This window comes from Pelodiscus sinensis, chromosome 12 (genome assembly GCF_049634645.1).
Source record: "Pelodiscus sinensis isolate JC-2024 chromosome 12, ASM4963464v1, whole genome shotgun sequence".
NCBI classification, from domain to species: Eukaryota; Metazoa; Chordata; order Testudines; family Trionychidae; genus Pelodiscus; species Pelodiscus sinensis.
Genome location: NC_134722.1, coordinates 2,721,221 through 2,748,612, shown reverse-complemented (window position 1 = coordinate 2,748,612; position 27,392 = coordinate 2,721,221). Strand labels below are relative to the sequence as shown.

The window sequence follows — 27,392 nt, the reverse complement described above, 5'->3', positions numbered from 1 at the left end:
GTTGGGGTCACCCTGAAGGATAACAAAGGCTAGTGAGAGTCAAGGTGTGGCATGCTGGCTGCGGCACACACACAAACGTAGCTGGGATTGACTTGCATGCTGGAGGCTGTTTGTGAGCCGTCCAGACTGGAAGCCACAGCTCCAAAGCACTGTAAATGGCACCCTAACTCTGTTATAGCTTTTTCCTGGTGTTTGATTCCTTTGTTCAGACACAAAACTTAACACATTCTTTGTAAATAAAGAAAACTGCATCAGATAAACACCTGATTGTCACCAACACCAGAACCTCCAAACTTTGGCTAACTGCTAGGGTTGACGGGGGCAAGAGCACCATCACAGGGGTGCTAGTTTGTCCCTTTTCTCGCCAGGTTGAAAAGAGGCCAACTGACCCTTCTCCCGTGTCCCAGTTGTAAAGGTGGTCTCTCTACTTGGGATGAGGCCTGCAAGCCAAGGGAAGTTAGTATCTCTTTCTATAGCCTTCCTGTTCAGTAGATAAATTGGAGATTTCGGTCTCCAGCCCAGCACCTTTCCTCAGCAGTAAATACATTTTTGTTGCGTGCAGTTTTGTCAAATGATGTTACTGCTGGAACATATCCCAGCACGGCCGAGCCCAGATCAGGCAATATCCATCTTCTCAGAGTACTGGATATACTCCCAAAGGAAACTGTGGGACCAATCCAAAGGCAAGGAATGAAGTTGTCTTTTCCAAGGTTACACTATGTACACAGAGTGAGGAAAGGACTTGCACAGTTAAAATCTATGCAATGTATCATCAGCCCTGAATTTGAAAGTTGTATTTAAGACACTTTGGCCCTGAATACATCTTATCAGCCTATTGTAGTATCTGGGACATGTTAGCCAAACTTTCTTGCATCTCCCTCTAATTCTACCCTGCTTTCTGCTAGGCATTGCAAATTGGGGCATCCTGTTTCTTTATGCTGGCTTCTCATAGTACCTCTCTTAGCTGACGATCAGTGATACTTCTTTCAGGAGCAAGTTTGATTTAGGAAGGGGAGCAGGTCGAGCCTCACGCTTCAACTACAAGTTAGGTTGGTAAATAAATAGTCCCTGAAGCAGAAAATATTGTTTCAGCCCTCTCTGGACAAGTGGACTATTGCATCAGAGCTAAAATCTCTAGGGCTATGTCTACACTCGCGGCTTCCTGTGTGAGTGATATGCAAATGAGGCTAAACGTGGAATATCGCTGAGCCTCATTTCCATACCTAATGAACCACCATTTTTTTTTTCAGAAGAGGCTCTTGCGCAAGAAGGAGCATCTACACTGCCCCTTCTTGCATAAGAAAAACTCTCTTGCGCAATGCTGTTCTTCCTCTCAAGTAATAGGTGTAACGGCGTTGCGCAAGAGGGTTTTTCTTGTGCAAGAAGGGGCAGTGTAGATGCTCCTTCTTGTTCAAGAGCCTCTTCTGAAAAAAATGGTGGCTCATTAGGTATGCAAATGAGGCTCAGCGATATTCCACGCTTAGCCTCATTTGCATATTACTCGTGCAAGAAGCCGCGGTGTAGACATAGCCTAGGTGTGGGAGGGGCTGCACTTCAAACCAGTGGTGTGATTGCTATGCTCATACCAGTTAAACAGAGTAGCACGGCAGCCAGGTGAGCGATCCATCCCACCTACAGACCTAGGGGCACAAGCTCAGGGCGGCTGCTCCTCCTGTGGCTTGTGCCACCTCATTTTGATTTGATTTTTAGCACACGAGCTCAGTAAGAGCTCGCAGGAATGTCTTCTCAAGCTGGGAATCACACTCCTCGTTCCAAGTGTAAACATACCCGCTGTGACTGGCCAAATGAAGCTCCACTACGATGGAGTGGTTGTTTCTCAACCTTGGTGCCAAATCCTTGATGTTGGTGCAGCCTTAGCTAAACTGCTACAAATGTGGGTGGAGACCAGGCCTAATGAAACTGTGATATCGGTTCGTTGCCACGTGTACTTCTGCATTGCTACTGCCGCCCCAGGGCTGCCATGTGAGAGATTGTGGGGAGGGAAAAGGAGGGCCTGAGCCTTGGCTGCCTCTCCGTGAGGGATTAAGGGTGGGGGAAAAGAAGGAAAGTACAAACCTGGGTGACAAGGCTCTTGCTGTCTCCTGGATCCCCACCTGGGTGTGCATGGCCTTCTGCAGGAGCCCCAGCCCAGACAACTAGAGCTCTTTAAAAAACCAGCCAGAGCTTGCACCTCCCTTGGGAGGTCTGCCCTGGAGTTAGAGAATTACTGATTGACCTAACTGCAGCCAAACCAGGGGTGGGGGTAGGTCAAGTAGGTCAAGTAAAGCCAGGGATTCCAATCTAAGTCAAGCGTAGACCAAGCCAGGGTTTCAAGGAAAAGGGAGAGGTCAACCCTGTCAAAGAGCAGATAGAAAGAGTGATTAAGTATAACAAAGAGACCCACAGGCCTGGTCTATGTTACAAAGTTAGGTTGAAATAAGTCCCTTTATTTGTGCATGTGACTATGCTCAAATTTGTGTCTGACTAAAATCAATATTCTATTACAGCAGCAATAACTCTACCCTCCCAAATAGCATAGACCCACAGTCAACCTACTGAGGATCACATAGTCATCTGAAGAAGTGGGTTGTGCCCAAGAAAGCTCATGATACTATCTATATTTTTTATTAGTCTCTAAGGGTATGTCTACACTACAAAGTTAGTTCAAACTAACGGACGTTAGTTCGAACTAACTTTCCTAGGCTCTACACTAGCGCTCCGCTAGTTCGAATTTGAATCGAACTAGCGGAGCGCTTAGTTCGAACTAGGTAAACCTCATTTTACGAGGACTAACGCCTAGTTCGAACTAAGGGCTGTGTAGCCCTTTAGTTCGAACTAGTGGGAGGCTAGCCCTCTCCAGGTTTCCCTGGTGGCCACTCTGGCCAACACCAGGGAAACTCTATGCCCCCCTCCCGGCCCCGGACCTTTTAAAGGGGCACGGGCTGGCTACGGTGCCCGTGCCAGGTGAAAGCCTGCCAGCACCCAGCTAGCAGACCCTGCACCTGGCACGGCACAGAGCCACCCACCCGATGTCCCCCAGCCCACCCCCTCTTGCCGGGACTAGGCTGGCGGCTCCCGGGAGCTTGCCCTGGACCGCAAGAGGCGGGCACCTTCCTGGGCTAGTGCGGACATCGTGGACCTTGTCCACGATCTCCGCACTAGGCACAGGAAAGTGGCCGGCTAGGGCAGGAGAGCTGCCAGCCTGGCCACCCAGGAGCAGGTGTGCATGAAAATCAAGGGGGTCCACTGAGACCCCCCGACCCTGAGCTTACAATGGCCGTCCTGGGTCAGACCAAAGGTCCATCTAGCCCAGTAGCCTGTCTGCCGACAGCGGCCAACCCTAGGGACCCTGGAGGGGATGGACCGAAGACAGTGACCAAGCCATTTGTCTCGTGCCATCCCTCTCCAGCCTTCCACAAACTTTGGGCAGGGACACCACTCCTACCCCCTGGCTAAGACTACTCCATGGACCCAACCTCCATGACTTGATCTCACTTCCCTTTAAACTCTGTTCTAGTTGTAGCCTTCACAGCCTCCTGCAGCAAGGAGTTCCGCAGGTTAACTATTTGCTTTGTCAAGAACAACAACTTTCTCTTACTAGTTTGAAGCCTGCTACCCATTCCTTTCCTTTGGTGTCCTCTAGTCCTTCTTTATGGGAACTCAGGAAGAACTTTTCTGTATGCACCCTCTCCACCCAACCCCTGCTTTTAGAGACCTCTATCCTGTCCCCCCTCCGTCTCCTCTTTTCTAAGCTGAACAGTCCCAGTCTCTGTAGCCTTTCTTCATCTGGGACCTGTTCCCAACCCCTGATCATGTTAGTTGTCCTCCCTTCTCCCAGCCTTTCTCTTCCCCTCTCCCACCTCCTTTTCCCAGTCTCCCCCAGTTTTTTTCAATAAAGACAGAGTCAATGTTGGAAGAAACTTTATCTTTATTTTGTACATCAATAAGAAGGGGGGCTAGGGAAGGGTAAGTGGAAGGAGGTGAGGGAGGAATGGGGTACGAGCCCCCGATGGGGAGGACTGGGCTGGCTCTGCGGGCTTCTGGGGGTGGAAGCTCTCCTGCAGCCCCCCGATTGCCCCCTCTCCCCAGATGGCAGCCTGCGGCAAGTGCAGCCGGGCTGATGGCTGAGTGGTGTGATGTGCCCAGTGTGGGTACTCCGGGCACTCCAAGCCAGAACTTCTTTGCAAGCGGGGCACCCCTTAGAAATGTGTGTCCGGGGTGGGGGTCGGGACCCTTTAAGCGCAGCCCTCGGCTAGCCTGAGACAGCATCTCCATGCTCTAAGTCCTCCTCTGATGCCCTGCCGGCACTGCTTCCGGCCATCCTTAAGCCCTGTTCAGAGTCCACTCAATGTGGACTTGCTAGTTCGAATTAGCAAAACGCTAATTTGAACTAGTTTTTAGTTCTAGATGCGTTAGTTTGAATTAGCTTAGTTCGAATTAACTAATTCGAACTAAGTTAGTTCGAACTAGCGCTGTAGTGTAGACGTACCCTAAGGTGCTACAAGACCACTTGTTTTTCAAGGTTTTTTTTTTTTTTTTGAGGTTCTCATATTGAGACACTGCATGACCTGTGTGGACCCTAAGAATCCTCCAGCACCTATCCCACAATGCAACAGTCCCTTTAATAGTGACCACTCTGCTCACAACTTTAAACTTAATTGTCCAGGGGCCAAAGGGGCTGAAAATTCACCCCATACCATCCTCTTTATAAGTCTTGAGTACAAAAGAACGGCCAAACTAGGTCAAATCAAAGGTCCATCTAGCCCAGTAGCCTGTCTGCCGACAGTGGCCAGCACCAGGTGCCCCAGAGAGGGTGGACCGAAGACAATGATCAAGCGATTTGTCTCCTGCCATCCTTCTCCAGCCTCTGACAAACAGAGACCAGGGACACCATTTCTGTCCCCTGGCTAATAGGTTTTATGGACCTAACCTCCATGAAATTATCTAGCTTCTCTTTAAACTCTGTTATAGTCCTAGCCTTCACAGCCTCCTCTGGCAAGGAGTTCCACAGGTTGACTACACACTATGTGAAGAAGAACTTTCTTTTATTAGTTTTAAACCTGCTACCCATTAATTTCATTTGGTGTCCTCTAGTTCTTCTATTATGAGTGTTTCTGCAATGCCCTTTCCCAATTGTCAAGCTCGATGAGCACACCTATAAGCTCACCTTTGTTGTTTCCATCCACCAGACCATGAGTCCATGCCCATTCTGGGGCAGGCAGGAAATACTAAATCACCTGTGCCTATGGGGAAGAGATGCTATGCAACCACAGCTATGGACCAGACATAGAAATTGGGACCTCTAAGGGCAGACTCGATGGGGGATGTTGGCAAAGAAATATGACAGGGAACAGAAGCAGTCCCAGAAGGAAGCAAAGGAATTTCACCAGGAATTCCACAAGGCCAGAGAGGGTAACAAGAAATCCCTCACACTTTTACAATGATTTCCATGCCATCCTTTGACAAGATCTTACCAGTGTCAGGCAGACCTCTCTGGATTCTTCAGTGGACCAGCAGAAGACTGAACGGGAGGAGGGAGGACATGGTGAGAGACTTCAACCATCCAGCAATCCAGGTCCTGTTTGAAATTCCACAGGAATTTAGCGCAAATGAGTCTGATGATGAAGAGGAAGGGAGCTCAGGTAAGAGTGTGCATGCAAGCGTTTTCCTTTCAATGTTTTATGTGCTTTTCCATCCTCTCCTTCCCCTACCTCCTTTAAAGATGATGTGCAGCCCACCACCAAGTGTACAAGAAAAAGGTGTTGACTTTTCATTGTTTTACTGGCATACCTGAGAAACTAATGAAATTTTAAAACAAATTCCTAAACAGTCCTATGGCTGAGTACATTGATTAGGGTGGTTGTAGGACAAGCAGAGGCAGAATTGCATCTGGCTTTCATTGCCTAATCCAACCAGGGAGGAGGGTGGTAGAGGGAGACAGACAGATCAGTCTGCTTACATGACATGAGATGTCCCTTTTTATCCTCCTAGGAAATCTTGATGACTTCCATGATAGGGTTGTAAAAGGTTAACCAGTTAACAGGTAAGCATTAGTCTGACCAGTTCACCAGAGGGCCCAACCAGTGAGTACAGGACCCCAGCCACAGCAGGCTAGAGCAGCTCCCACCACCCGTGGCGAGTTGGGGTCTGGCCAGAGCATCCCCTGCCTATGCCCACAGAAGGCCCAGCTGTGTGGACTACACCCACAGTGGGCCAGAGCAGTGCCCCACCCATGCCCATGGTAGGCCCAATCAACTGGACCCCGCCCACAGCACAGCGGGCCACAGCCAGTGGCTAGTCAGTTAAAGAAATCATTTAACCGGGTAACTGTTAGTGCGTTTTTACATCCCTATTGCATGGAAATACTCTGCAATACTCTCCTGAAGATGTCTAGGGAGGGCATCCTTATTTCTTCCTGTGCAGGAAAATACTTTCCCATGCCACTCTGTGAACCAGCTGTCCCTGTTGCCATAAACAGGCTAGTAGCATATATGGACTCTGTGAACCTCTGTGTTTCTCAGGGGTGAGATAAATCAGCCATGTGAGGGAAATAGTGCCAGTTTTCAGTTCAATTGTCCTGTACTCATACCCATGGAAAGAGACTGGAATGTACTCTCTCCCTGCCTGTGCTTGCCAGACCATACTCACCATGGCTGGAGCTGGAGAGCGATGCTGTTCTGAGGTGCACCAAAGCTGAACTGCCAATTCTCAGAAGCATGTATGGGACTAGGGAAGGGAGTTTGGAAACTTATTTTGTGTGTAAATCTAATGGAGCATGCCTGTGTTTTTATCAGCTGCCTTTGGTGTGGTGTCTCTCCCCAAGGCAGGACTGTCCCAAGAGGTTGTGGGGTCTGGGGCAACCCTCCCCAACGGTGGCCCAGGTATGGGGCCTGAGACACCCCCATCTGCCATAGCCCTTCTCTTCCCCCCCCCCCCCAAGCAATACATCTCAGGGACTTATGGGGTGGTCTGGTGCAGCAGCAGCACAGGGTCCCCCCACTGCAGTGGCAGGAGGTGGAGCAGCCTGCTCTGCCGCACCACCCCGCTTCTCTTCAGTGATGGGGTGCAGAGAGTAGTAGGGCCAGGTTGCTCTGTTTTCTGCTGTTGCTGAAAAGCTGAGTGCAGCAGGCTGGGAGAAGGTGGCAGGACAGAGCAGAGCAGGCTCTGGTGCTGCACCAGGCCCCCAGCCCATAGGATAGTTTTGAAATAAGGCATGTGTAGACACTCCACTGCTGCTATTTTGAAATAGAATTGGTGAGGGGCTAAGTTACTCCTCCTGGGGCTCTACGTTGAGATAGCACATCTACGTTGGGGAGCCTGCCTCGGACTAATTTTGAGGCTTCCCTGCAGCGTAGATGGGGGGGGGGGCAAGGCAAGGCCTGGGCTGCTCAATGCTGGGGGGGCTTTAGGCAAGGCCAGGGCTATCTGCACTGCTGGGGGGGCCCAAGGCCTGGGCTGCTCAATGCTGGGGGGTTTAGGCAAGGCCCGGGCTATCTGCACTGCTGGGGGGGCCCAAGGCCTGGGCTGCTCAATGCTGGGGGGTTTAGGCAAGGCCCGGGCTATCTGCACTGCTGGGGGGGCCCAAGGCCTGGGCTGCTCAGTGCTGGGGGGGGACGGCCGGGCTGTCAGCGCTGCTGGGGGGGGCAAGGCCCGCGCCTGCCCAGGTCCCGCCGGCAGCAGCTCGGAGCAGCAGGCTGGGGGGCGGCCTGCCGGGATCCAGGCCGGGGGGGGCATCTTGAAGGCTGGCAGCGGCCGCCGATTCCGCCCGCTCTCAAGATGGCCGACTCCGCCTTCTCCGGGCACTTCCGTTTCCTCTCGGCCCGGCTGCCGCCCGCCCTTCGCTGCGCCCTCGCCTCGCGGTGCGGGGGGCGGCCGCCGCGGGACATGGCGCTGCTGCAGCTGCTGCTGAGGGCCCCGCGCTGGCGGCGGCTCGGCCTGGGGGGCCTGGCTCGGGCCGGGGCCCGGCCTCGCGGCGGCGGAGCGCTGCCGGTGAGCGGGGGGCCGTTGGCGGGGGCGCGGGCCGGCCGTTGCCCCGGGCCCGGGGGGCGGGGGCGGGGGCGCGGGCCCTGCGGTCTAGCCCTTGACGGAAAGACGCCGACCGAAGCCTTCACATCCGTGGATGTGGCTCGTTAGCAAAGGTTTGCTCTGGGGGAGATGCTGCTGAGGGTACCAATGCAGGGCACGTTGCTTAGAAACCACTATTGGATCTGAGGAAGGGGGTCTGGCCCAGAAAGCTCATCCTCTAATAAACCATCTTGTTAGTCTTTAAAGTGCTACATAGTCCTGCATTTTGTTCTTGCTTAGAAAGCAAGCTGCCACAGCCCAAGACTGTTCTGCCTCTATAAAGCACCCCAAACGAGGAGTGTTAAATATTGGTTAATTGAATAGCTAATTAACCTCATGAATTCTTATCGGTTACAAGACTATTCTTTAGTCCCTGGGGGTGGGCCTGGCAGCCAGTGCACTCCGGCCCCACTCTCGAGGAGCCCCCTGCCACTCTGCGCTGCTGCCCTTGTATCAGAAGCAGCAGTGTGGGGTGCCAGGCAGGAAGCTAGTCCACAAAGGGAGCCAGTTTTAAAACAAGCTCCCCTCACAGACCAGCTTCCTGTTGCCCTGTGCTGCCACCTCTGATAGCCCCTGTCTGGAGCAGGGTGGAAGGGCTGAGCTCCTGGAGCCAGAACTGAGCCGGGCAGCCTGCCCACCGGGCTCTAATACACTTTAAATGCAGAGTTGCAGCAGGGGTAGGTCCTGGACTAGGGATGTAACCGTGTAATTGATTAGACTACACTAATAGTTGAGTTGTGTAGATGTAATAGTGTAGCAAAAGCTTACAGGTTAACGCTATAGACTACACACGTTTCCCCCTCTCTCCCCCCCTCCCACCAGTAAATTTTTTAGTAGACTGGCCAGTAGCTTCATTCTGGCACCAGGTCCGGGAGCTCAGTGCAACCCTTCCCCCTCCCCCACAGACAGGGGCTGCAGCCTCCTCACACTGCTGCCTCTGTATATGAGGCAGCAGCTTGGTGCGACAGGCAGCTGGCTTTTAAATTGGCTCCCCTCATGGACCAGCTTCTGCCTGGCATCCCGCACTGCTGCATCTGATCCAGAGGCAGCAGCACAGAGTTTCAGGGGACTACTTGGGAATGGGGCTGGAGCGCACTAGCTGCTGGCCCCAACTCCCGGGACTATAGAATAGTCGAGTAACGGAGAAGAATCCATGAAGTTAATCTACTACCCTGGACCCAGCGCAAGCCGTGCTGAGCTTGGCTGCTGGCCAGTTTACTGAAAAATTTACTGGCTGAGGGTGGGGGGAATGCATGTGGTCTACATTAACCTATAAGCTTTTGCTTATCAGTTAATTGACTACACTATTACATCCCTACCCCAAACCAGTCAGAGACAACTTCTGTTTCACCATGCCGGCTAACAAGAAGTTATATAAGCAGTTCCCCTGTATCACCACTAGGCATGTGAACTGTACTCCAGTACACTGTTAACTGATGAGACTGGGCTCCTCGGTTAACCCTCATGGTTACACGCAGCCCTCCCCACGTTGCTGCCTCTCTATCAAAGGCAACAGCTGGGGGGATCAGCAGCCAGTGTGGGGCGGGGAAACTATGGGCAGCTCCACAGGAGCCTGCATATGTGGAAAGCTGGCTTTCAAGCTCCAGCATCATATTCAGCATGTACCAGGTTTGGACTGAGATCTCCATCCTTATGACTTAAGATTTCATTCAGGTGAAGCCTAAGCAGATCTGAGATATTAAATCACTTCCCATAATATGGGCACCAGAATAGCCTGGCATCTTGTTTTTTATGGCTTGCAGCTTTTCCCATGAGCGTCCAACCAGATATGAGATAAACAGGATCAGGACCCAAGGGCCTTTGATATAGCCCTGGGTAAACAGGCTTTTGATGTAACGTTCTGTTTCCCAAACATCACGGTAATTAACATAGGGTGCTGTATCTATTAAGCAGTTGATCGCATATGAGACATCTGTACAATGACATTATTTCACCCAAGACTCATCTAAATATTAATATTCCCTTTTCATCTCTGAATCAGTAGTTATACTGAAAGACAGGAACTGTCTGTTTACATGAAACACATATAACAAGTATTATCTCTAATTTCTAACAATACAGGTTTGCTCTTTAAAGTTCTATCCTAGCTAGCATTGAATTACTTTAATTATCATTTACATACTTTTTTCACATGTCTCTACAGGTTGACTTGGGGTCATTTGGCTTGGGATTGTTTAAGACTTTCTTGGTATGGGATACTTGGCATAAGATCGGGGTAGACAATAATTTTAGATGGGAGGAGCCACTTCACTAATTTTTGAAGTGGCCATGGGCTGCCCCAGAATGGGTGGGACCTCTGGCAGAAGGGATGGGGCCAGAGCCTGATTGTCCTGGGGGTGGGGGAGCACTGATGTCTTTGCCCCTGCCCCACTCTCCTCCTGCCTAAAGAGAACTGAACCACCCCCTTGCAGAGCAGGAGACTTTGCAAGCTGCTTCCAACCCCAGACCAGTCAGGGCCTGGGGGAGAGAGGAACGCGCAAAGTCTTTCATTCCCTGGCCCTCCCCCCAACCCAGCAAGGGGCATGTGGCCCTTGCAGGGTGGGGACAGTGGCAGGGTGTTCGTAGGCCGGATCCACTTGCTTGGCGTGTTGGGTCCGAGCCGCAGAGGCCCCTTTGCCTACCCCTGTATAAGATGTATTGCAAGCATATAACAATAGTATCAACAATGGTTTTTATGATCCTGTTATAATCAGCACATGGCATGTTTTCTTTAAATTGTGTTCTCACCTTTCACTTTTTAACACCTTTAGGGGTATTTGGACAGTTTTTGCCCTTATTTAATTATATCTATTTCTGAAGGGGTATAGTCTAAATTTTTGAAACTCCAAGTGTGGACACTTTTATATCTGTATAGTAGAGTTTATATCAATATAGTTTATTTTGCTGAAACTTTTACCCTCCCGTGGGGGTTATAGTAGCCTAAGCTATATCTGTTTCTGAACAGATACAGTTTTTAATCTGATTTAACTATATTGATCAGCCCTTAAAGAAAATAAAAAAGCAAGTTTGTTAAAATAAAACTTAAAAGCATGCAAGCAAGGACATTCTTTAATTTGCGCTTCTCTGCTGAAATTCTGCAATACCGCAACACAATGAATAGGTAAAAAACTGAGTGTGTGTCTACAGTAGGAGTGCTTTACCAGGATAAGAATACCATCGCTTCTAGTATGGAAAAAGCTGTACGGCAAAGTGGTGTGCTTTGTACTGGGATAGTAACCGAGAGAGACAGGTTATCTCAGAAAAAGCAGTTTTGCTGGTGTAAGAGTATCCATGCAGAGGCTATCAGTTAGGGATCGCACTCTTCGCACGTCTGACTGACGCAGCTATGCTGGCAGAAAGTTCTAGTGTAAACCTGGCTGAGTAGTGGGAGTATTGTAGGAATCGTTGCTGCTTCTCATTTTAAATTAGTCATTTTACTGTTGTGTCTCGTCATTGCAGTGAGAGTATTGTACTTCACAGTAGGCCATATCTACTAGTGACTTATGTGTCTGAAATTTGATCAACAATTCAAGCCAAGATTACAAGTGTTTATATATTAGATGGTATCAGGAGTAGGTGTAGAGTCTCCTCACTGTGGAATCACATTTGCTCTCCTCAAATCAGGCTATACATGACTCGTTCATAGTCATGTGGCAAGTCTGCAGCAGAGCCAGGAATGACACACAAGTGTTCACATTCCTCATCCTGTAACCATATCACAAATATCCTTCGGTCCTGCTGAGGAAATCTACTTTGACTGCTCACTGATTGCTCCACTGACCAATTTTTCCTGATATGTTTTTCTTTTTTTTTTTTCACCTCCTCAGATCTTTCTTTCCCGAACACTTTCCCCTACATTTCAAGGGCTCAGCGGATTCTTAGTGAAGCAATATATAATGCGGGATCCAGTGAGACTCTGGAAACTCTTAGGTGAGCTCCTTACTTATCATGCTGTATTTCTGAGGGGAGTGTCCACATTGGCAGGGTCAGTATCTTGAAATGACATTAATTGGGGTTTCCTGAGAAATGTAATTGCTTGTATTTTTTTGGCTCATGATAAGATGTGGCATCTTCACAGTCAGGCTCAGTGTGATGACCTACGTATCTGAGCTCTGAAACCATTTAATTTGAGAATGTTTTGTATTCGCTTTTACATTTAAGAGCTTGCATTTTTTTTAAACGGGTTTGCTTTTGTGCCTGAATGGTAAATGTTAATAGGAAATCTTGATGCTGCTTTGACAATAGATATTGTAGAGAGGTGGTAGGTCCTATCTCAGGGATTGGGGTGAGATCAGTATCTGCCATCCTTGCAGCATGAGGAGGAAAGTGGGGGGGGGGAGATGTTTTGTCTCATCCCCCAACTGATTCCCCTGCTCAGGGCATGGCCTCCTCTCTCACATACTCCAAGCAACAGATTCTGATCTCAGCTTCTCATCAGGTAGTGCTGCAGTGACTCCTTGGAATTGGGTGGGAGGGTGATAACCATGTATTTTCATTGCTTTCCCTTTTTCCCCCAATACTATGATTTTTTTTTCCACCATTGGACTGTTATGGGGAAAAGCCCCCTTTTGATTTTCCACTATTAGAAAGCAGCGAGGAGTCCTGTGGCACCTATTCGAAAAAATCACTATTAGAAAAAAATCACATTATTTGGGTTAATGTCATGATTACTGTACAATTTGTGAAATTACACAGCGTTCCTGTAATGGAACCGGTGAGCACGAGGCTGCTTCTTGAGCTGCAGTTAAACCTGTGTTGTGACTAAAAACACATGGATGTTACTTTTTAAAATGATGGCTGGGAGGGACATCCAGTCTGCACAAATACAAGTGAACCTTCTAATAAGGGGCAGCTTCTATTTAGTATAATTTCTAGGTTTGCTGCCTTTCCATGGAGAGGGGAAGCAATAGCGTCAAGTCTTTTCTTTGAATTTCTAACTCTTTGCTGCTCCCTGACATTAAAAAAAGAAGCACTCCCTCAGAGTGTTCACTACTTGTGATAACAGAGGGGTTTTTAATATATACGTTGACACATTCATGTTCATCAGTTGCAACACATGCAACATGCCCATTAGTACATATTCACACCCGGTAGTATGTGGACACTATAACTAGTACATTGATACATTCCAGATTTTCTATTACTCTTTAGGGAAGTTTAGTACCCTAGGAACTGCTGCAGAATTCTTTCCAAAAGACTGCTATCTGACAGATTTCTAAACAAAGCTGTATTTTGACCAGATTTCTGAAGAAATCCTTTTTGTAGTTTCCTCAGTCTTGATCACATTTCTGCTCAGGTGTGCACCCAGTTTCCACTGAATTTAATGGGAGTTACACATGTGTGAGTGAGGGCAGAGTTTAGCGCTAGGCATATTCAATACTTGGACTGTATGTCTCATTTCTCTTCCTTGGTCCCAGAGCTAAGTGCTTCTGTTATTAACCTTTCCCCTCTATTTGTTCATAGGTGGCACTTACTATTTTAGTACCTCTGGCTCTCGGTGGAATAGCAATAAGAATGAAGGATCCAAAGGGAAGTCTCCAGAGGAGAATGAGGGTATGTATGACATATTGATACAGAGGATATTTAATTAAAAGAAGGTTTCAAATTGGAGTGGCATTCTTTGCGTGAGGGTGTGCCAGAGATGATGCAAGAGCTACATTACTGTCTATAACTGTCAAGTATTCTCAGTCATAGACTTGTAAATCAGAAGCTGCTGAGTCTAATCCATCCACGGCTGAGCTTTGTAAAGATTTGTATTTCTCTTTTGTGTGTCAGTCCATTATTTTAATGTATATCTAGGTTTGGCAGGCTTTTTTATCCATTGGACAAGCGTTATTATTTTTAAATTTTTATCTGTTAAACTGTGCACAAGAGTGTAAAATTAAACAGTAGACTTAATAATTCCGAAAGTTAAAGCTGTATAACTGTTGAAACACAAATATGCCGAGTAAATGTCCTTAAATCAAACTCTAACGTTCTCAAGCAGCATTTTTCTTACTTCACCTATGTAAATTTTGATTGTCCTCCGTGGCAATATCTGAGTCTTTACCTTTCTTACTAATCTACTACAATCTCTATACTTCTGGTGTCCCTAATTCAGGAATGTCTGTTGTATGCACCCTGGCAGACAGAGGCAGAAGTGGTTCTTCGCGCTTCCACTTTCCCTCCCCCACCCCCAGCTGGGGAATGGCTGCATAGCCGTGAGCTCTGCAGGAGGCTTTTCTCTGCCTTCCCGGAGCAGCAGGAGGGGGGTGTCTGGGAGCAGTGGCCAGCAAGGAGCTCCTGATAAGCACTCAATTCCCATCTCCCTTCCTCCTTGGCCCAGAAGAATCTTTAATCCAGCAAACCCAGCATTGCCGGATTAAAGACGTTCAAGTGAACACCTAACAAAAATGAAATTGAAGGAAATACTAAAATCTTAATTTCACCATTTTGGTTGTTTGTGTGCTTCTTGCCTTGGAATAAATTAATCAATTTCATTTTTACATTGGGCCTTATCTAAACATCAGTCAACTAAATCAGTTCAGAAACCTCTGTAGCTGATTTGGTGCACTTAGTTAAGATATAAGGCACTTCTAAACTGATTCAAATGTGTCCCCGCAAGAAAGTTACCTTGATAAAACTGTGTACGTTTCTAAAAGGATCATAACTAAATTGGTGCAACCGTTGTGTGTAAACAAAGCCTTAGCAATTGCTAATAAGTTTGATTTTTTGGTGTTCCTAAGATTCTGCAGCATTGTGGGTTGCAAATATCTCAGGAGGGTGTTATTCTGTTAAAACAGTTTCAATTTAGATTTTTAAAAATCATTGAGATTTTCTACTGATGTTAGATTTTCTAATAGCTTTTTTCATAGAACCTATATCTAGGGATGTTACAAAGTGGGTAACTGGATAACCATGTAACTGCTGAAAATTTCAGTTGTTACATGCACCTCCAGCGTGGGGCAGCAGCCAGCTCTCAGAGAGCCAGTGTGCGCGGAAGCTGGCTTTTAAGCCAGATTCTGGCATGTACCAGCTCCTGGCTCCCGCCCCACGTGCAGGCTCTGATACAAAGCCAGCAGTGTGGGGCAGGAGCCTGTGTTTAACCGTTCATGGTAACTAATAAGCCCAGGCGTATCAGTTAACCATGTAATGGTTATCCTGTTACATCCCTACAGACATCTTGTGTCTAAAGTTAACTAACCTGATAGTGCTGTTGGTGTTGTCAGCAGCTCTCTTATAGGTGGATAGGCAACAGCTGCATTCCCTCTTTTCATAAGTGTAATTTGATTCCGCTTTGAAAAGTGAGCAAATTGCCTTTCTCTCCCCCAGTACGAGGGACTGGAAGAGTTCCCAGTTTGTGATTAGGCTTGCAGTTCAATGCTGAGGGGTATGAATTTCCAGCTAGAAAATCCCCTAGCTGGTGGCATGCACTGAATTCTGGCTTAAAGATTTATTTTTAAAGATGTCAGAAATGTCCCATGCAAAAAGCCTCAGGCTGACCCATGTGTGAGCAAGTATCTGCTGAAATGACAGGCCAGTAAGGCGAGAGCATCCAAGAGTTTCTTCTTCATCTCAGTTAATGCCAGGACTGTCATCTTTGTGAGGAAGGAACGCTCCAGGCATGCACCTTCTCTGGTGCTGTCGTTTGTTTTTTGGAACCTTGGATGAAGGCTAAATCTCCAGACAAAGCGGGCTCCAGTTCATCTTTACACAGTATTATTGCAGTCTGCGATGGGCGTGTTGGTGCTATTGGATGTTGTTTCTTTTGTGGTTCCAAACATTCTGGTGGGACCCTTCAGGATGCATCTGACCAACAAAATGCTATGCGTGCTTTCAGCTCCATTCATGATGGTAATCTGCTGCCTTCGTAGGTCAGGAGTGGTGGTCTTGTCAGTTCAGGCAAAAAAATTAGGCCACTGCTGCTGTTCCATATGCAAGGAACGGAGATAGAATGTACAGCGGGATGCTAGTACAAATACCACAAGGTCTTTATTGAGTGTAGGGGGGTTTTTTGTTTTTTGTTTTTTTTCAAAGCCTGGGATTTCTGCTGCCTGGAAGACCACACAGAATGATTGTGATCAGAGATCTTACAAGAAGTATTGTGCCTGTTAAAATTTGTAAACAATAACCTGCTGTGTTCAGCGGCCCTTCTCCTCTGATTAATGGATAATTCGACTTTGGGAGGTGGAATGCTCCTTCGGGTCTCTAGCAGAAAGACGGTCTCTGCAGTAATTATTAAAAAGAACTCTTTGGACTGTCACTGCAGCCCTTGCAAGCTTTTAATCACGGAGTTCAGATTTGGGGTTAATGGCAAATCATTTCTTCATGAAGGCTTTCTGAGACTAAAGAGCTGGAAGTGTTCCCACAGTGGTTGTTTGCAAGTGTCTCTTCTAGCTACCATTGCTTATTGATTGAAGAGTTATTGTGGGCAATTTACATGGTAACGTGAATGCTGTATGAGGAAGGCGATTGTATTTTTTGACAAAATGAAGTGGCGGGATGATAGAGGAATAGAAATCAGGACGTTTGAATTATCTTGCTGTCTCTGCTATCCCTGAATATACACTAGGGCTGTGTCTACATTGGCACCCTTTTCCGGAAAAGGGATGCTAATGAGACCAGTTGGAATTGCAAATGCCTCAGCCTATTAAAAAAAACTTTTACACTACGTATAATTTAAACCGTGCAACTCATTTTTGCTGGTGGTTATGGAGACTGATAATTTAGTAAGATACAGTGCAGATTAGGTACCTCTATTAGTTATTTGTGTAATACTATATTAATAATTAGGGTAGTCTGTATAGTGTAAATGTTGTCAACCTTTATGGTTTAGGACATGGGTTGGATCAAGAGCTGGTCAGGAATATCCCCCGCGGCATTTGCATGAACATGGCTGCCGCTTTTTTCCAGCTCGGGGCTTTGCCGGAGAAAAGCGCCAGTCTAGACAGGATCTTTCGGAAAATAAAGCCTTTTCCGGAAGATCCCTTATTCCTCTTAAAATCAGGAATAAGGGATCTTCCGGAAAAGGCTTTATTTTCCGAAAGATCCCTGTCTAGACTGGCGCTTTTCTCCGGCAAAGCCCCAAGCCGGAAAAAAGCGGCAGCCATGTTCATGCAAATGCCGCGGGGGATATTTAAATCCCCCACAGCATTTGCAATTCCGACTGGTCTCATTAGCATCCCTTTTCCGGAAAAGGGTGCCAATGTAGACACAGCCTAGCAGAAGAACGCTCATAGCAATAAATATTGTTCCTCCAGTTTTCTAAGACATTTTCATCTGAAAGTGATCAGCTGCAGTTTTGAGGGTGAGGTGCTTCCAGTTTTCATTAATCTAGAAATGTCCATCATGGCAAGATAAATGATTGCCTGTTCTGATTGCAGTATGATATTTTTTGAGTGACATTCTCAAGAATATGGTTGCTTCTCCGAAGAGAAGTCATCAACATGGGGAAAGCCCCATACTCTGATCAAGGAAAATATTGTGAGCATCTGTCACGATTTTGTCTGAAACTTAGAAGGGAAAAATGCTTTAATAGTTTTTCCCTGGGGTGTTGCTTTATCTGATTTTATCTGAAAATCATCCTTGCCGAACTTAGACTCTCTTTGTATCAGGGTTCATCCCTCCCAGGAGTTCCTCAATTGTTTGTAGAAAGGAAAGTTGTTGTCTATTTTTATAGTTCTAATTTAATGTCAGGATATCGTCTAGCTTTATGGTTTCTCTCATCCTTGGCTGATGCTCTTCTTTTAATAAGACATTGCTGGATGTTAGACTATAGCTTTGTGATGAATGTACTCATTCTAGTATAGCTGGATGTAGCTGATAACATGGGTGGGAAGAACAAAAGGGGATGGATTGGACACTGATCCTGAGCTGTCAGTGTTCTGAAACTATGGCTTTATCTGAAAAAGATGTATCATCTCTGTTTGGTCACAAACCTTTCCTGTTGTTAACACAGAACAGAGCTAGGGAGAAGTGAAAAATGATGTTGCATATCTGAAGGGCAGAGGACTTCCTGGGGATCTCATGACTGGGTCATATTTTTGTTCCTTGGTTTTGTTGTATTGTGTAATGTGTAATTGGTGGCAAGTGATAAATGCTAGTGTAGAGGTCTTTGGAATGAATTTGCAAATAAATCTAATCTGGGCTCAGCAGGCAGACATGCTAAAAATCAGGTGATGAAGAGTTAATTTATCTCTGTGTGTAGAACGGGGCCAGTGGTGGTAAACTGTATATCAAGAACATGCAGATTCTACAATAGAATTGGGGAGATGGCTGGTTTTTTTAATCACATGCTGGTCAGCAACCGAAATCAAACATTCTGCCCTGATAACCCTTTAGAGGCTGCAGTTTTCTAAATTTGCCAGAGACATCTGGAAAGTGCCAGCATTCTCAAAAAGAGGTTAGATGTGAATCCTGAGACACACGTCATTGATTCTACTGGTGGTTTTCAAGTTTCTTACCTGACTAGTGTGCTTGGCATTGTCAGATGAAAAGTGAGCATGTTGTTGAAACAAATCCATCTATGCTACCTGCAGAACTGCCAGTTGCCTATTAAAAAAAACTTTTACACTACGTATAATTTAAACCGTGCAACTCATTTTTGCTGGTGGTTATGGAGACTGATAATTTAGTAAGATACAGTGCAGATTAGGTACCTCTATTAGTTACTTGTGTAATACTATATTAATAATTAGGGTAGTCTGTATAGTGTAAATGTTGTCAACCTTTGTGGTTTAGGACATGGGTTGGATCAAGAGCTGGTTAGGAAACGATTTGCCCTGTATTCTTACAGAACTGGCCAAGAGCATTGTGGTGACAGTGGTTTGTGGCAGTACAAACAATGCACTATAGGGAGGTGGTGACAGTTGTCAAAGCCTTTGGTTTGATTCCAATAATGACGCTCTAGTGGTTTTGTCTGATCTATATACATGCATTAGGCCTGGCAGCTGAAAGGGTTCCTCAGTTTGGAGTAGACTGCACTCTTGATGAAGTGACTTTTCACTAAGTAGTTAAAGGATTTTGACCCTCTGAAGCCTTCTGGACCAGGATTAGATTTAAATAAAAACAAGCTGCTGATCAAAGCTTTCCAAAATGTGTTTGAGATTATCTGGTTTGGAGATGAAGAATTTAATTTTTTAGGGTTGCTTCCAAAAGTGAATTTTTTGGCTCTTTGTGCCCCTTCATTTCCTCCTCTTACTGAACTGACAGTTGAAATGAAAAATGTCACCCTCTCTTTTATCCTGCACTTACTCTGTGCGCACGGTCTCTCTGCTTAGGCTGTTGGGGCGCTGGGGAGCAGCTAAACATGGTGGCAGCAGTGTGGCAAGCAGAAATATGATACAAGCAAATATTGAGAAAGCAAACCTTGCCTCCTTTCTAGCAACTGTTAATATTGGATCTGGCTGCATGTGCTTTAATAAATAGGCTTTTGAATTGATTCTGTTTAAGGTGGAAAGGGGAGGCCTTGTGGTCTGACAAGATCTGGGATCCAGCAAGGTCCTAGGTTGTAATGGAACCTAAAACACTGCCTCACTGCGTGACCTTGGAGAAGACATGTGACCTTAGATGTCATTCGGCTCAGCTGGAAAGCTAGCCTTACAAGACCTCACAGCAAACTAGATGCTACCTCTACATATAGTTTTCCTTAGGAAATCAAATATAGCTCATTCCAAACTGTCTATTGGTCAGTCTGTTGGGTCGTTGTCTATTCTGTGGGTCGCAGATCTTAATAGTTATATTCCCTCTTCTCATACCTCTCTCCTTTTTTGTAAAGAGGAAAAGAAGCGCAAGGAACGGGAAGATCAGATGTATCGTGAGCGTTTGCGGACGCTCTTCATCATAGCTGTCATCATGAGCCTGCTCAACTCACTGACCAATACCGGGGTCAACATTTCCTGGAATGACTTTGTGAATGAGATGCTGGCGAAGGGGGAGGTCCAGAGCATTCAAGTGATTCCAGAGAGTGATATTGTGCAAATCTATCTGCATCCAGGAGCAGTTATATTTGGACGGCCTGTGAGTGTCTTTGTACAATTAAAATGCAGAATTCCAGGTTAAGCTGTTGAGAGAGTTTCTAAAATGTATTTTCATTAAAGCCCCTGCTGCTCTCTTGCTCATTAGTGATTTCCTTCTCACATTTGAAGTTGTGTGTGACTGTTGTCAGTTACACCAGCTGCGAAATGAATCACTTTGTATCATATAAAGAATATTGCCTGACTCTCTCCTACCCCTTTGGGTGGGAGACTGTTAGAAAATCCATCCCAAACATTGGCAGAGTTAGCTTTCTTTTAATTATTTTTCACTAGAAGAATTACCCTGCTTTGCTCAGGTCCTTAACTCAATTCATTTTTGTTTGTGTGGAAAATAAAATGAAAATGTGCATGCTTGATTTAAATCATTGCTCTGGGGTGGGGCAGGGGATGAAGGATTCAGTGTGCAGGCTGCCCTTGCGAAAAAGGACTAGCTTAGCCCTCTTTCAGCGCAGCACTGTGGGGCTAGGTAAGAAATGCCTGCCTGTGGCCACTGCAGCTGGCATAGCCAGGGGAAGGGTGCATGTCCCTCTGCTGTGGTACAGACAAACTCTCTGAAATATATAAGTAGATAGCTGGCCCTTTCTCCACCTCTGCCCCCTGCTATCCAATGGGGTAATAGCTGCCCTGAGCCCCATCTCCCGACTCTTGCTGCCCCTCCCCCACCCTGTGGTCATTCTACACTACAGTATCTGTCCCTCCTACCAGACTCCTCCCTTTCTATTTTATGAGATACAATTGAATTCCAGGTGCATCCCATTGTCCTGGCACTACCAACCCCCAGCCTTGCTTTAAGTTATGATGAGAGGAAGCAGGATACCAAATTTGGTGGTCCTAGCTCTTACCATTTAAATCCATCATCTGACTTGAATACATTTTGGAGGAGTTCTTGAACAAATGGACTCTCAGACAAACAGGTAGACAGATGCACGTTTCTTTATATACTAGCCAATGAGCCCGTCATAAGACAGAATTTTCAGGTCTTTCCTCCACATCGGTCTTCTCTCCTGAGCCTCGGGTCTCTCGCTCCATCTCTCTCTCTCCTCCTCCTACTGCCTCCCCCCCCCCCCCAGCTCTCCTCCTCCTTCTGCCTCTCTGTCGGTCTCTCTTTCTCTTCTCCCCCTCCTTCCTTTCACTGTCTCTCCGCTTTCCTCGGTCTCCATCAGGGATGCACACTCGTCTAGGCCCCACCCCCTGGGCGTCTACATTTCCACCATGCCCCCCTTCGCCTCCCGCCGTGGCACTCGCTGACTTCTGTGCCACTCAGGAGCAAGCGGCACAAACGGCCTCTCTCTCTCTTCTCCTCCTACTGCCTCGCCCTCTCTCTCTCTCAGCTCTCGTCCACCTCCTGCCTCTCTCTCCATCTCTCTTTCTCTTCTCCCCCTCTCACTCTGTGTTTCTCTTCTCCTCCTCTTCTCTCCGCTGCATCTCTCGCACTCTCTCTCTCACTGTCCTCCGCCTCCTCCGTTGTCCTCTCTGTCTCCTCTGCGTCCGCTCTGCTTTCCTCCTTTTGAATACGGCACCCTTTCCTGACTTCAGAGACGCATGCTCGTCCAGGCCCCGCCCCCGGCTGTTGCCTCTGGGCAGCACTGTTGCCTCCTGCCGTGGTGCTCAGCTGACTTCTGTGCCGCTCAGACGGGCCGCTGTGCGGGAGCAAGCAGCGCAAGCAGCCGTTTGGGGTCCGGGCTCCCCATGCAGGGAGAGCACAGACCCCAAACGGCTGCTTGCTCCCACGCAGCTGCCCGGCTGAGCAACAAAGAAGTCAGCTGAGCACCACGGTGGGAGGCAACAGAGGGAACAGCCAGCGTTTCAGCGTTAGGGTCACAGACATTGGGCTTCTATATATATATATATATATATATATGATATAGGAAGTGGGGGGGGGGGAAGATCAGCATAATGATTCATGGAGCTAGGAATTGGCTGTAATTTTTTTATTACTGGGTGGATTAGGAAAACTACAATATTCAAGGTAACGTATGTGGAAACTATTTCAGACATTTCACAAGCCCTAATAGAACTTGCCATTTTGATTTATTTTAAAGCCAAAAGAAGAGTGAGTGCATGTTAGGACGCAGGCTGCTGGGCTTGTCACCAAGAATCACCACTGAGTAACAAAAACTGGCGAGACGGTACATTATTTTCCTGGTGACGTGCCCATGTATTTAGTGGGATAGCTTCTGATCATTGAAGTCCATTACTGTCTATGTGGTGTGCAGATGGGATCTAAAAAATTGACATTAAGCACAAGAAATGCGATTCTTGAGATCCTGCACAGAGCAAGTACGTGATTATAGGCTCGAGGTATCAATGAGTGTGGGCCTTTGAAGGATTAAGTCCATCATCTGACTTGAATACTAAGTCTTTGCATCTTCTTGTCTTCTGAGACTAATCTCTTTGCTGGATTTCAGCAGGTTTTGTCCTCAAAGTGATGTTGTCATAACTTCAATAGACGTGTTTTCTCCTTTAGTCCTCAGTCAATCCTGGTCCAATAGCCACTTCCTTATGCTCCACACAAGTTGCCATAATTTAGACAAGTTTTTGCTCTAAACCATCCACTATAGATAGGGGGCCTTCATTTCTTCTGTACTTTCACTTTGCAATGTGGTTCTCTTGATTTCATGTCCTCAGAGGCTTGTCCTGATGTACAAGATGCAGGTGGCCAATATTGACAAGTTCGAAGAGAAGCTGCGAGCGGCAGAGGACGAGTTGAATATTGATGTGAAGGACAGGGTCCCAGTCTCCTACAAACGCACGGGCTTTTTTGGAAAGTAAGATATTAACTGATCACTTGTTTGTACCATGGTAACACTGGGGACCCCAGTCAGAGATAAGGGGCTCGCAGTGCAGAGCACTGGACAAACAGTCCCTACCCTGAAGAGCTCACATGTGGCATTCAGAAATAGTTCCACCTTTAGAAGACATGTTAACACAGAGGCAGGTCTATGCTACAGTTTTTTGTCATTGTAGCTATGCAGTGTAAATCCGCGCTCTCCCTCCTCCGTCTCCACCCCCTGCCCCCCAGCTGACATAGGTATGTAGGCAAAACTTTGTATGTAGATGCAGGTATGCTGGCAAAGTGCTTTAGTTAATGTCCTTTGGGGGGGGGGGGGGGTGTTGCTGTGCCTACAGAAAAGCTCCTTTTGATTGCATGCAGAATAAAATCTGCACATCTGAGAAACACCCATTATCATTCCCTATGGATTTTTGTCTCAGTGGTTTTCCTAATTGAGCACTTTGTCTTTAATCAGTTATTATTGTGAAAACCACGATAAAATCCATAACGCAATGGGCTCAACAAACATGTCATCGTCCCCTCACTTGAAAATGCTAGAGCCTTAACGAGCTTTCCCCATGTATAATGCTTTAAGCTTGTGACTGGCTTATTTTGAGCTAGGTTATAAAAAATAAATTCTGAGCTTTAACCTACTACAACAGGAGCTGCAGTTCAGACAGATAAGAGGCTCTGACGCTGACTCAGATTTACGGCCACATGCTGAGCAGAACAGCTTTAATGATAAGACACAAAATGTCAATGAGAAGCGAGCGTTCCGATTAAATTTATAGAGTTTCGGTTTTATTATCCAAAACCAGGCTCCTTTCTCAAAACAATTCAACAAAGGTTAATGCTTTTAATTCTGATACGGGCCTCTTAACGGGCGAGTGAGCAGAGCAAAAGAAGGAAAAATCTGTCAATCAGCTGCTGGCAGGAATTTGTTTTCAAACATTAGCACCAACATTTTGTGGTCTGTTTTTGACTGCTGTGGTTTTTGTCCTCCTAGTACAACTGGCAGCTTTTGCAAAGTGAGATTTATAGAATCCAGAATAGAAAACAGCTTTATAAAGCTCGCTCTCTGGGGATTTGAATGAGCCCAGGAGTATTTTGTCCTGGGGAGCAGATACTGTGTTGTAAAGGAAAGCTTTCCATCAAAGTATGTATGGAGACTTCTCCCTAGGCAGTATTCTTAACTGTGTGCTCTCTCTAATCCATCAGCAAAGATGTGTAGTGATGGGGCAGTCCTGAATCTGCCTCTCCAAAGAGAAGGCATGCTGGTTCAAGCTACCTTGCTGGTTCAGAAAAGCCATAGCTGTCTTTCAGCATTCCCTAGTTGCATAGTTGCAACATAGTATCATGGTGGCCACATTAACTGGATGTGCAAAGGGTTTTTTTTCAGGGGTTTGTGAAGGGGAGCAGACCACACGTGTCTTTCCCCGAGCAATAATGTTGGCTCTGGTGTGTAACTTCCTCTCCCAGAACTTGTACCGTGGATGCAAAACATACATTGTATGAATATAGTACAAAATGCTTCATAGAAGAGAGAAGCCCCGGGTATGGTTTTGTGTTATGCTGCCAGGTCCTAGAACCGGCAGTTCACTTAAACAAATGTTTTAAGTTTCAGCTATTTGTTTTTTGGTTTTGATCATTAGGCCTGAGAACTCGACCTCAGCTGTGTAGTTTTACAATTGTTGTATGCCAGCCCACGGAGTTTGTATTTCTGGCATGTCTGTATCTTTTAGAACTGTTCTGCTGTGGTTCTGCTCTGAAATTAGATTTTGTGAAGGTGATATTGTGGGGCTCCATATTCTCAGAAGCTTCGAGACATGATGTCTGAAGTGCTGAGTGCTGGCAACTCACATTTCTTCTTGCAAGAGAACAGAACATTTGTTACCTTGCAGGATCAAGCCTCTTGTTTGCTTATTTGACTAGTCAAATATGACTTAGCTGTCAGCTCTGCAGACAAGCCATGGGTCTACAAACCTAGCTGCATTCTTTCTGCCTCTTACTTCTCTCTACATGGTACTTCTGTGCGTCCCTCCCCATTACCATGCTACCTGAGTGCCACACAGTTAATACATTCCTCCTCTTAGCATTCTTGAAAGGTAGAGCAGAGCTATTACGTTCATGTTACAGATAGGAGAACTGAGGTGCAGAGAGACTAAGTGAATTGCCCAAGGTCATACAGGAAGTCTTTAGCAGAGTAGGGACTTGGATTGAGGTCTCATACATCCCAAACTACTGGACCATCCTTCTTATTGCCAGAAAGATTCTGCAGCTGGAACTTAATGGAGAATGTTGTTGCTGATGGAAGGCAGAACAAACCCTGGCTTATGTGTTGGGGGCCCCTATTCGGACCAGCAGCACAGAAGAGCCAGATCGCTGTCCTAAGGGGGCACCTGGGAATTCCCCTGGCAATGCTGTTCACTGTGCTACCTGCTTCTGGCATAATGGGCGTGTAAGAGACATGACCAGGCTCTGTAATGCTCCCCAGGGCCACAGCTGGTAGATTAGAGCAGCCCCGAGGTGACTCTGATTTACATTGGGAACCCAGTTAGCCCTTGGCTGCCTCCTCTGCCTAGTCCCCATCAGATACTAAGCTGACTCCGCAGAGCCAATCAGTGAAGATCTAGCCCCTTGGTTGCTACGAGCAGGTACGAGTCTGAAAGAGACGGTGCCACTGGGCGTCTTCCTGTTTGTTTACTTTATGTAATGGTTGGGGGTGTGATATACAAAATGAGTATTTTTCAGAATGTACCACTGTCTCGGTCACTCCTCTGCCCACAGCTGCACTTGTAGCCTGACTGCCAGGATCTGTAAAATCCTGATAACACTTTGGTCGTATTTACTACATTAGTAACTGTCTTGTGGCCAGATGCTGAAATGTGTACTTGACTAGCTATCCTCTTTTCAGTGCCCTTTATGCCCTGGGAATGGCAGCTGTCGGTGTAGCCATACTATGGTACATCTTCCGCCTTGCTGGGATGGCAGGAAGGGAAGGAGGATTCAGCGCCTTTGTAAGTAGTTTAGGTCCTGTATAATAGTTATAAAATATAAAGCCTTGCTTGAGCCTTTGTGCTGGCTCAATTTCCTGCTCTTTCCCCGATAAAGTCCACAGAGGATGAGAATTAACTGATGCCAGAGATTGTGCGGTCCGGTCCTATCTTGCATCTTTTCCTGATCAGCTGACTAGATTGTACAGTGACTGGTTCCACTTGAGGCCCTCTTTCCCTGCTTGCCAGAAGGGCTGAGCTCAGTGAATTTCCAGTGCAGCTTGCTGTGCTATTTTCAAAACTCACTGATGAGTTGCAGCTGTGAATGGTGTATTTCATTTCACCCTGCCGGCAAGCCCCCCTATAGCCGTGAGTAGGAGTCTCTGCGTTTTGCAAAATAACATCTTGATTTTTAAAATATGCTCAAATTCTGGATTTCATTATCGGCTGACTTCCCCTCCCCCAGTACCCCGCTTGCAACATCAATCAAATCCCTCCCTCTCAGTCAGCTGCTGCAAATTGCATACATCTTCTGTGGGTGCAGCAGCAACAACTCAGGGGGGCCTCTGGATGAAAGCAACAGAGACCCTCAATCCCCCATTACGGTGGTTCCCAGCAGCCCCCTCCTGTGCAACCCTGCTCTGGCTAGCTCCTTTTTTTTTATGGAGCAAAATGTCAGCACCTGGATGGCAAGAAATGCTTTAGAAAGCTTGGAGAAGCTGGTAAGTCTGAGGACCTGAGCTGCTTTAAACTTTTTTTCCTCTTACAAATAAATAAATAAAATTCGTAGTGGCTGTTTTCGGCAGAGCATAATAAGCAGTTGCAGGGAGGGTGTTTAACTAAATTGTTGTTTTGACTGTCACTGGGGCTTAACGCGCACTAGGAGGCTAAAATGCGCAGCCTGTTCTACTTGAGAGCCTGGAGTTCCACCTCTGGCCTGTTTTGGAACAGTAACTGTAGCAGCAGCGCCAGGTGATGAGGCTGATGTGTGTGCATTTGTGCATTCACAAGAGTTTTGATGATGAATGACCATCAGTTCATCAGAGCGGCCAGACTGGGTCAGACCAAAGGTCCATCCTGCCCAATATCCTGTCTGCCAACAGTGGTCAGTATTCATATTATTTCCCCAAACTGTATCAGCGGTAACCGGCCAAGCTATACTAAGGAGTAGGGTCAACAAAAATTACACAGCAGGAGTACTTGACAGATCCTACTGATTTGGGCAATCTACACAGATTTGTTTAATTAAATGCCCTCCACTAATATATGGGGGGACTTACTGCAACTTTCCTCTATTCCTCTTGCTAGTAAAACATTGGTTACTTAAGTTATTGAGTCTCCGGACCAAACCCCATCATCCAGTGGGGGAACCCTTCTCGTGACAGTATATTACTGAGCACAAGGCAGAGAATCGTTCTGCTGTGTTACAACAACCAGAGAGATGGTGGGTGCTGTAATGCACTCCAGTGGGAAGATCACGCAGGGCGCATTCATATATTCTGCCTCCGCCCATTCAAAATAAAGCGAATTTCACTGCCTGATCTTGCA

The 27,392-nt window shown here is 46.7% G+C and overlaps 1 protein-coding gene across 2 annotated transcripts in view; it reads left to right on the top strand.

Annotated features, from left to right (window-relative positions):
- The window catches only part of SPG7 (SPG7 matrix AAA peptidase subunit, paraplegin), a 57,816-nt gene that overhangs the window by 1,976 nt on the left and 28,448 nt on the right, over positions 1 to 27,392 (top strand). Inside the window, exons 2-7 of one of the 2 annotated variants that reach the window (XM_075939847.1) lie at positions 5,190 to 5,642; positions 11,892 to 11,994; positions 13,528 to 13,617; positions 19,820 to 20,061; positions 22,707 to 22,846; positions 25,766 to 25,868. In XM_075939847.1, the coding sequence (XP_075795962.1) occupies positions 5,610 to 5,642; positions 11,892 to 11,994; positions 13,528 to 13,617; positions 19,820 to 20,061; positions 22,707 to 22,846; positions 25,766 to 25,868 (711 nt within the window). In that variant the 5' untranslated portion in view covers positions 5,190 to 5,609. Of the gene's footprint in view, positions 1 to 5,189; positions 5,643 to 7,761; positions 7,990 to 11,891; positions 11,995 to 13,527; positions 13,618 to 19,819; positions 20,062 to 22,706; positions 22,847 to 25,765; positions 25,869 to 27,392 lie in introns of those variants that run through there. The other variant, XM_075939846.1, reaches the window with a different exon arrangement.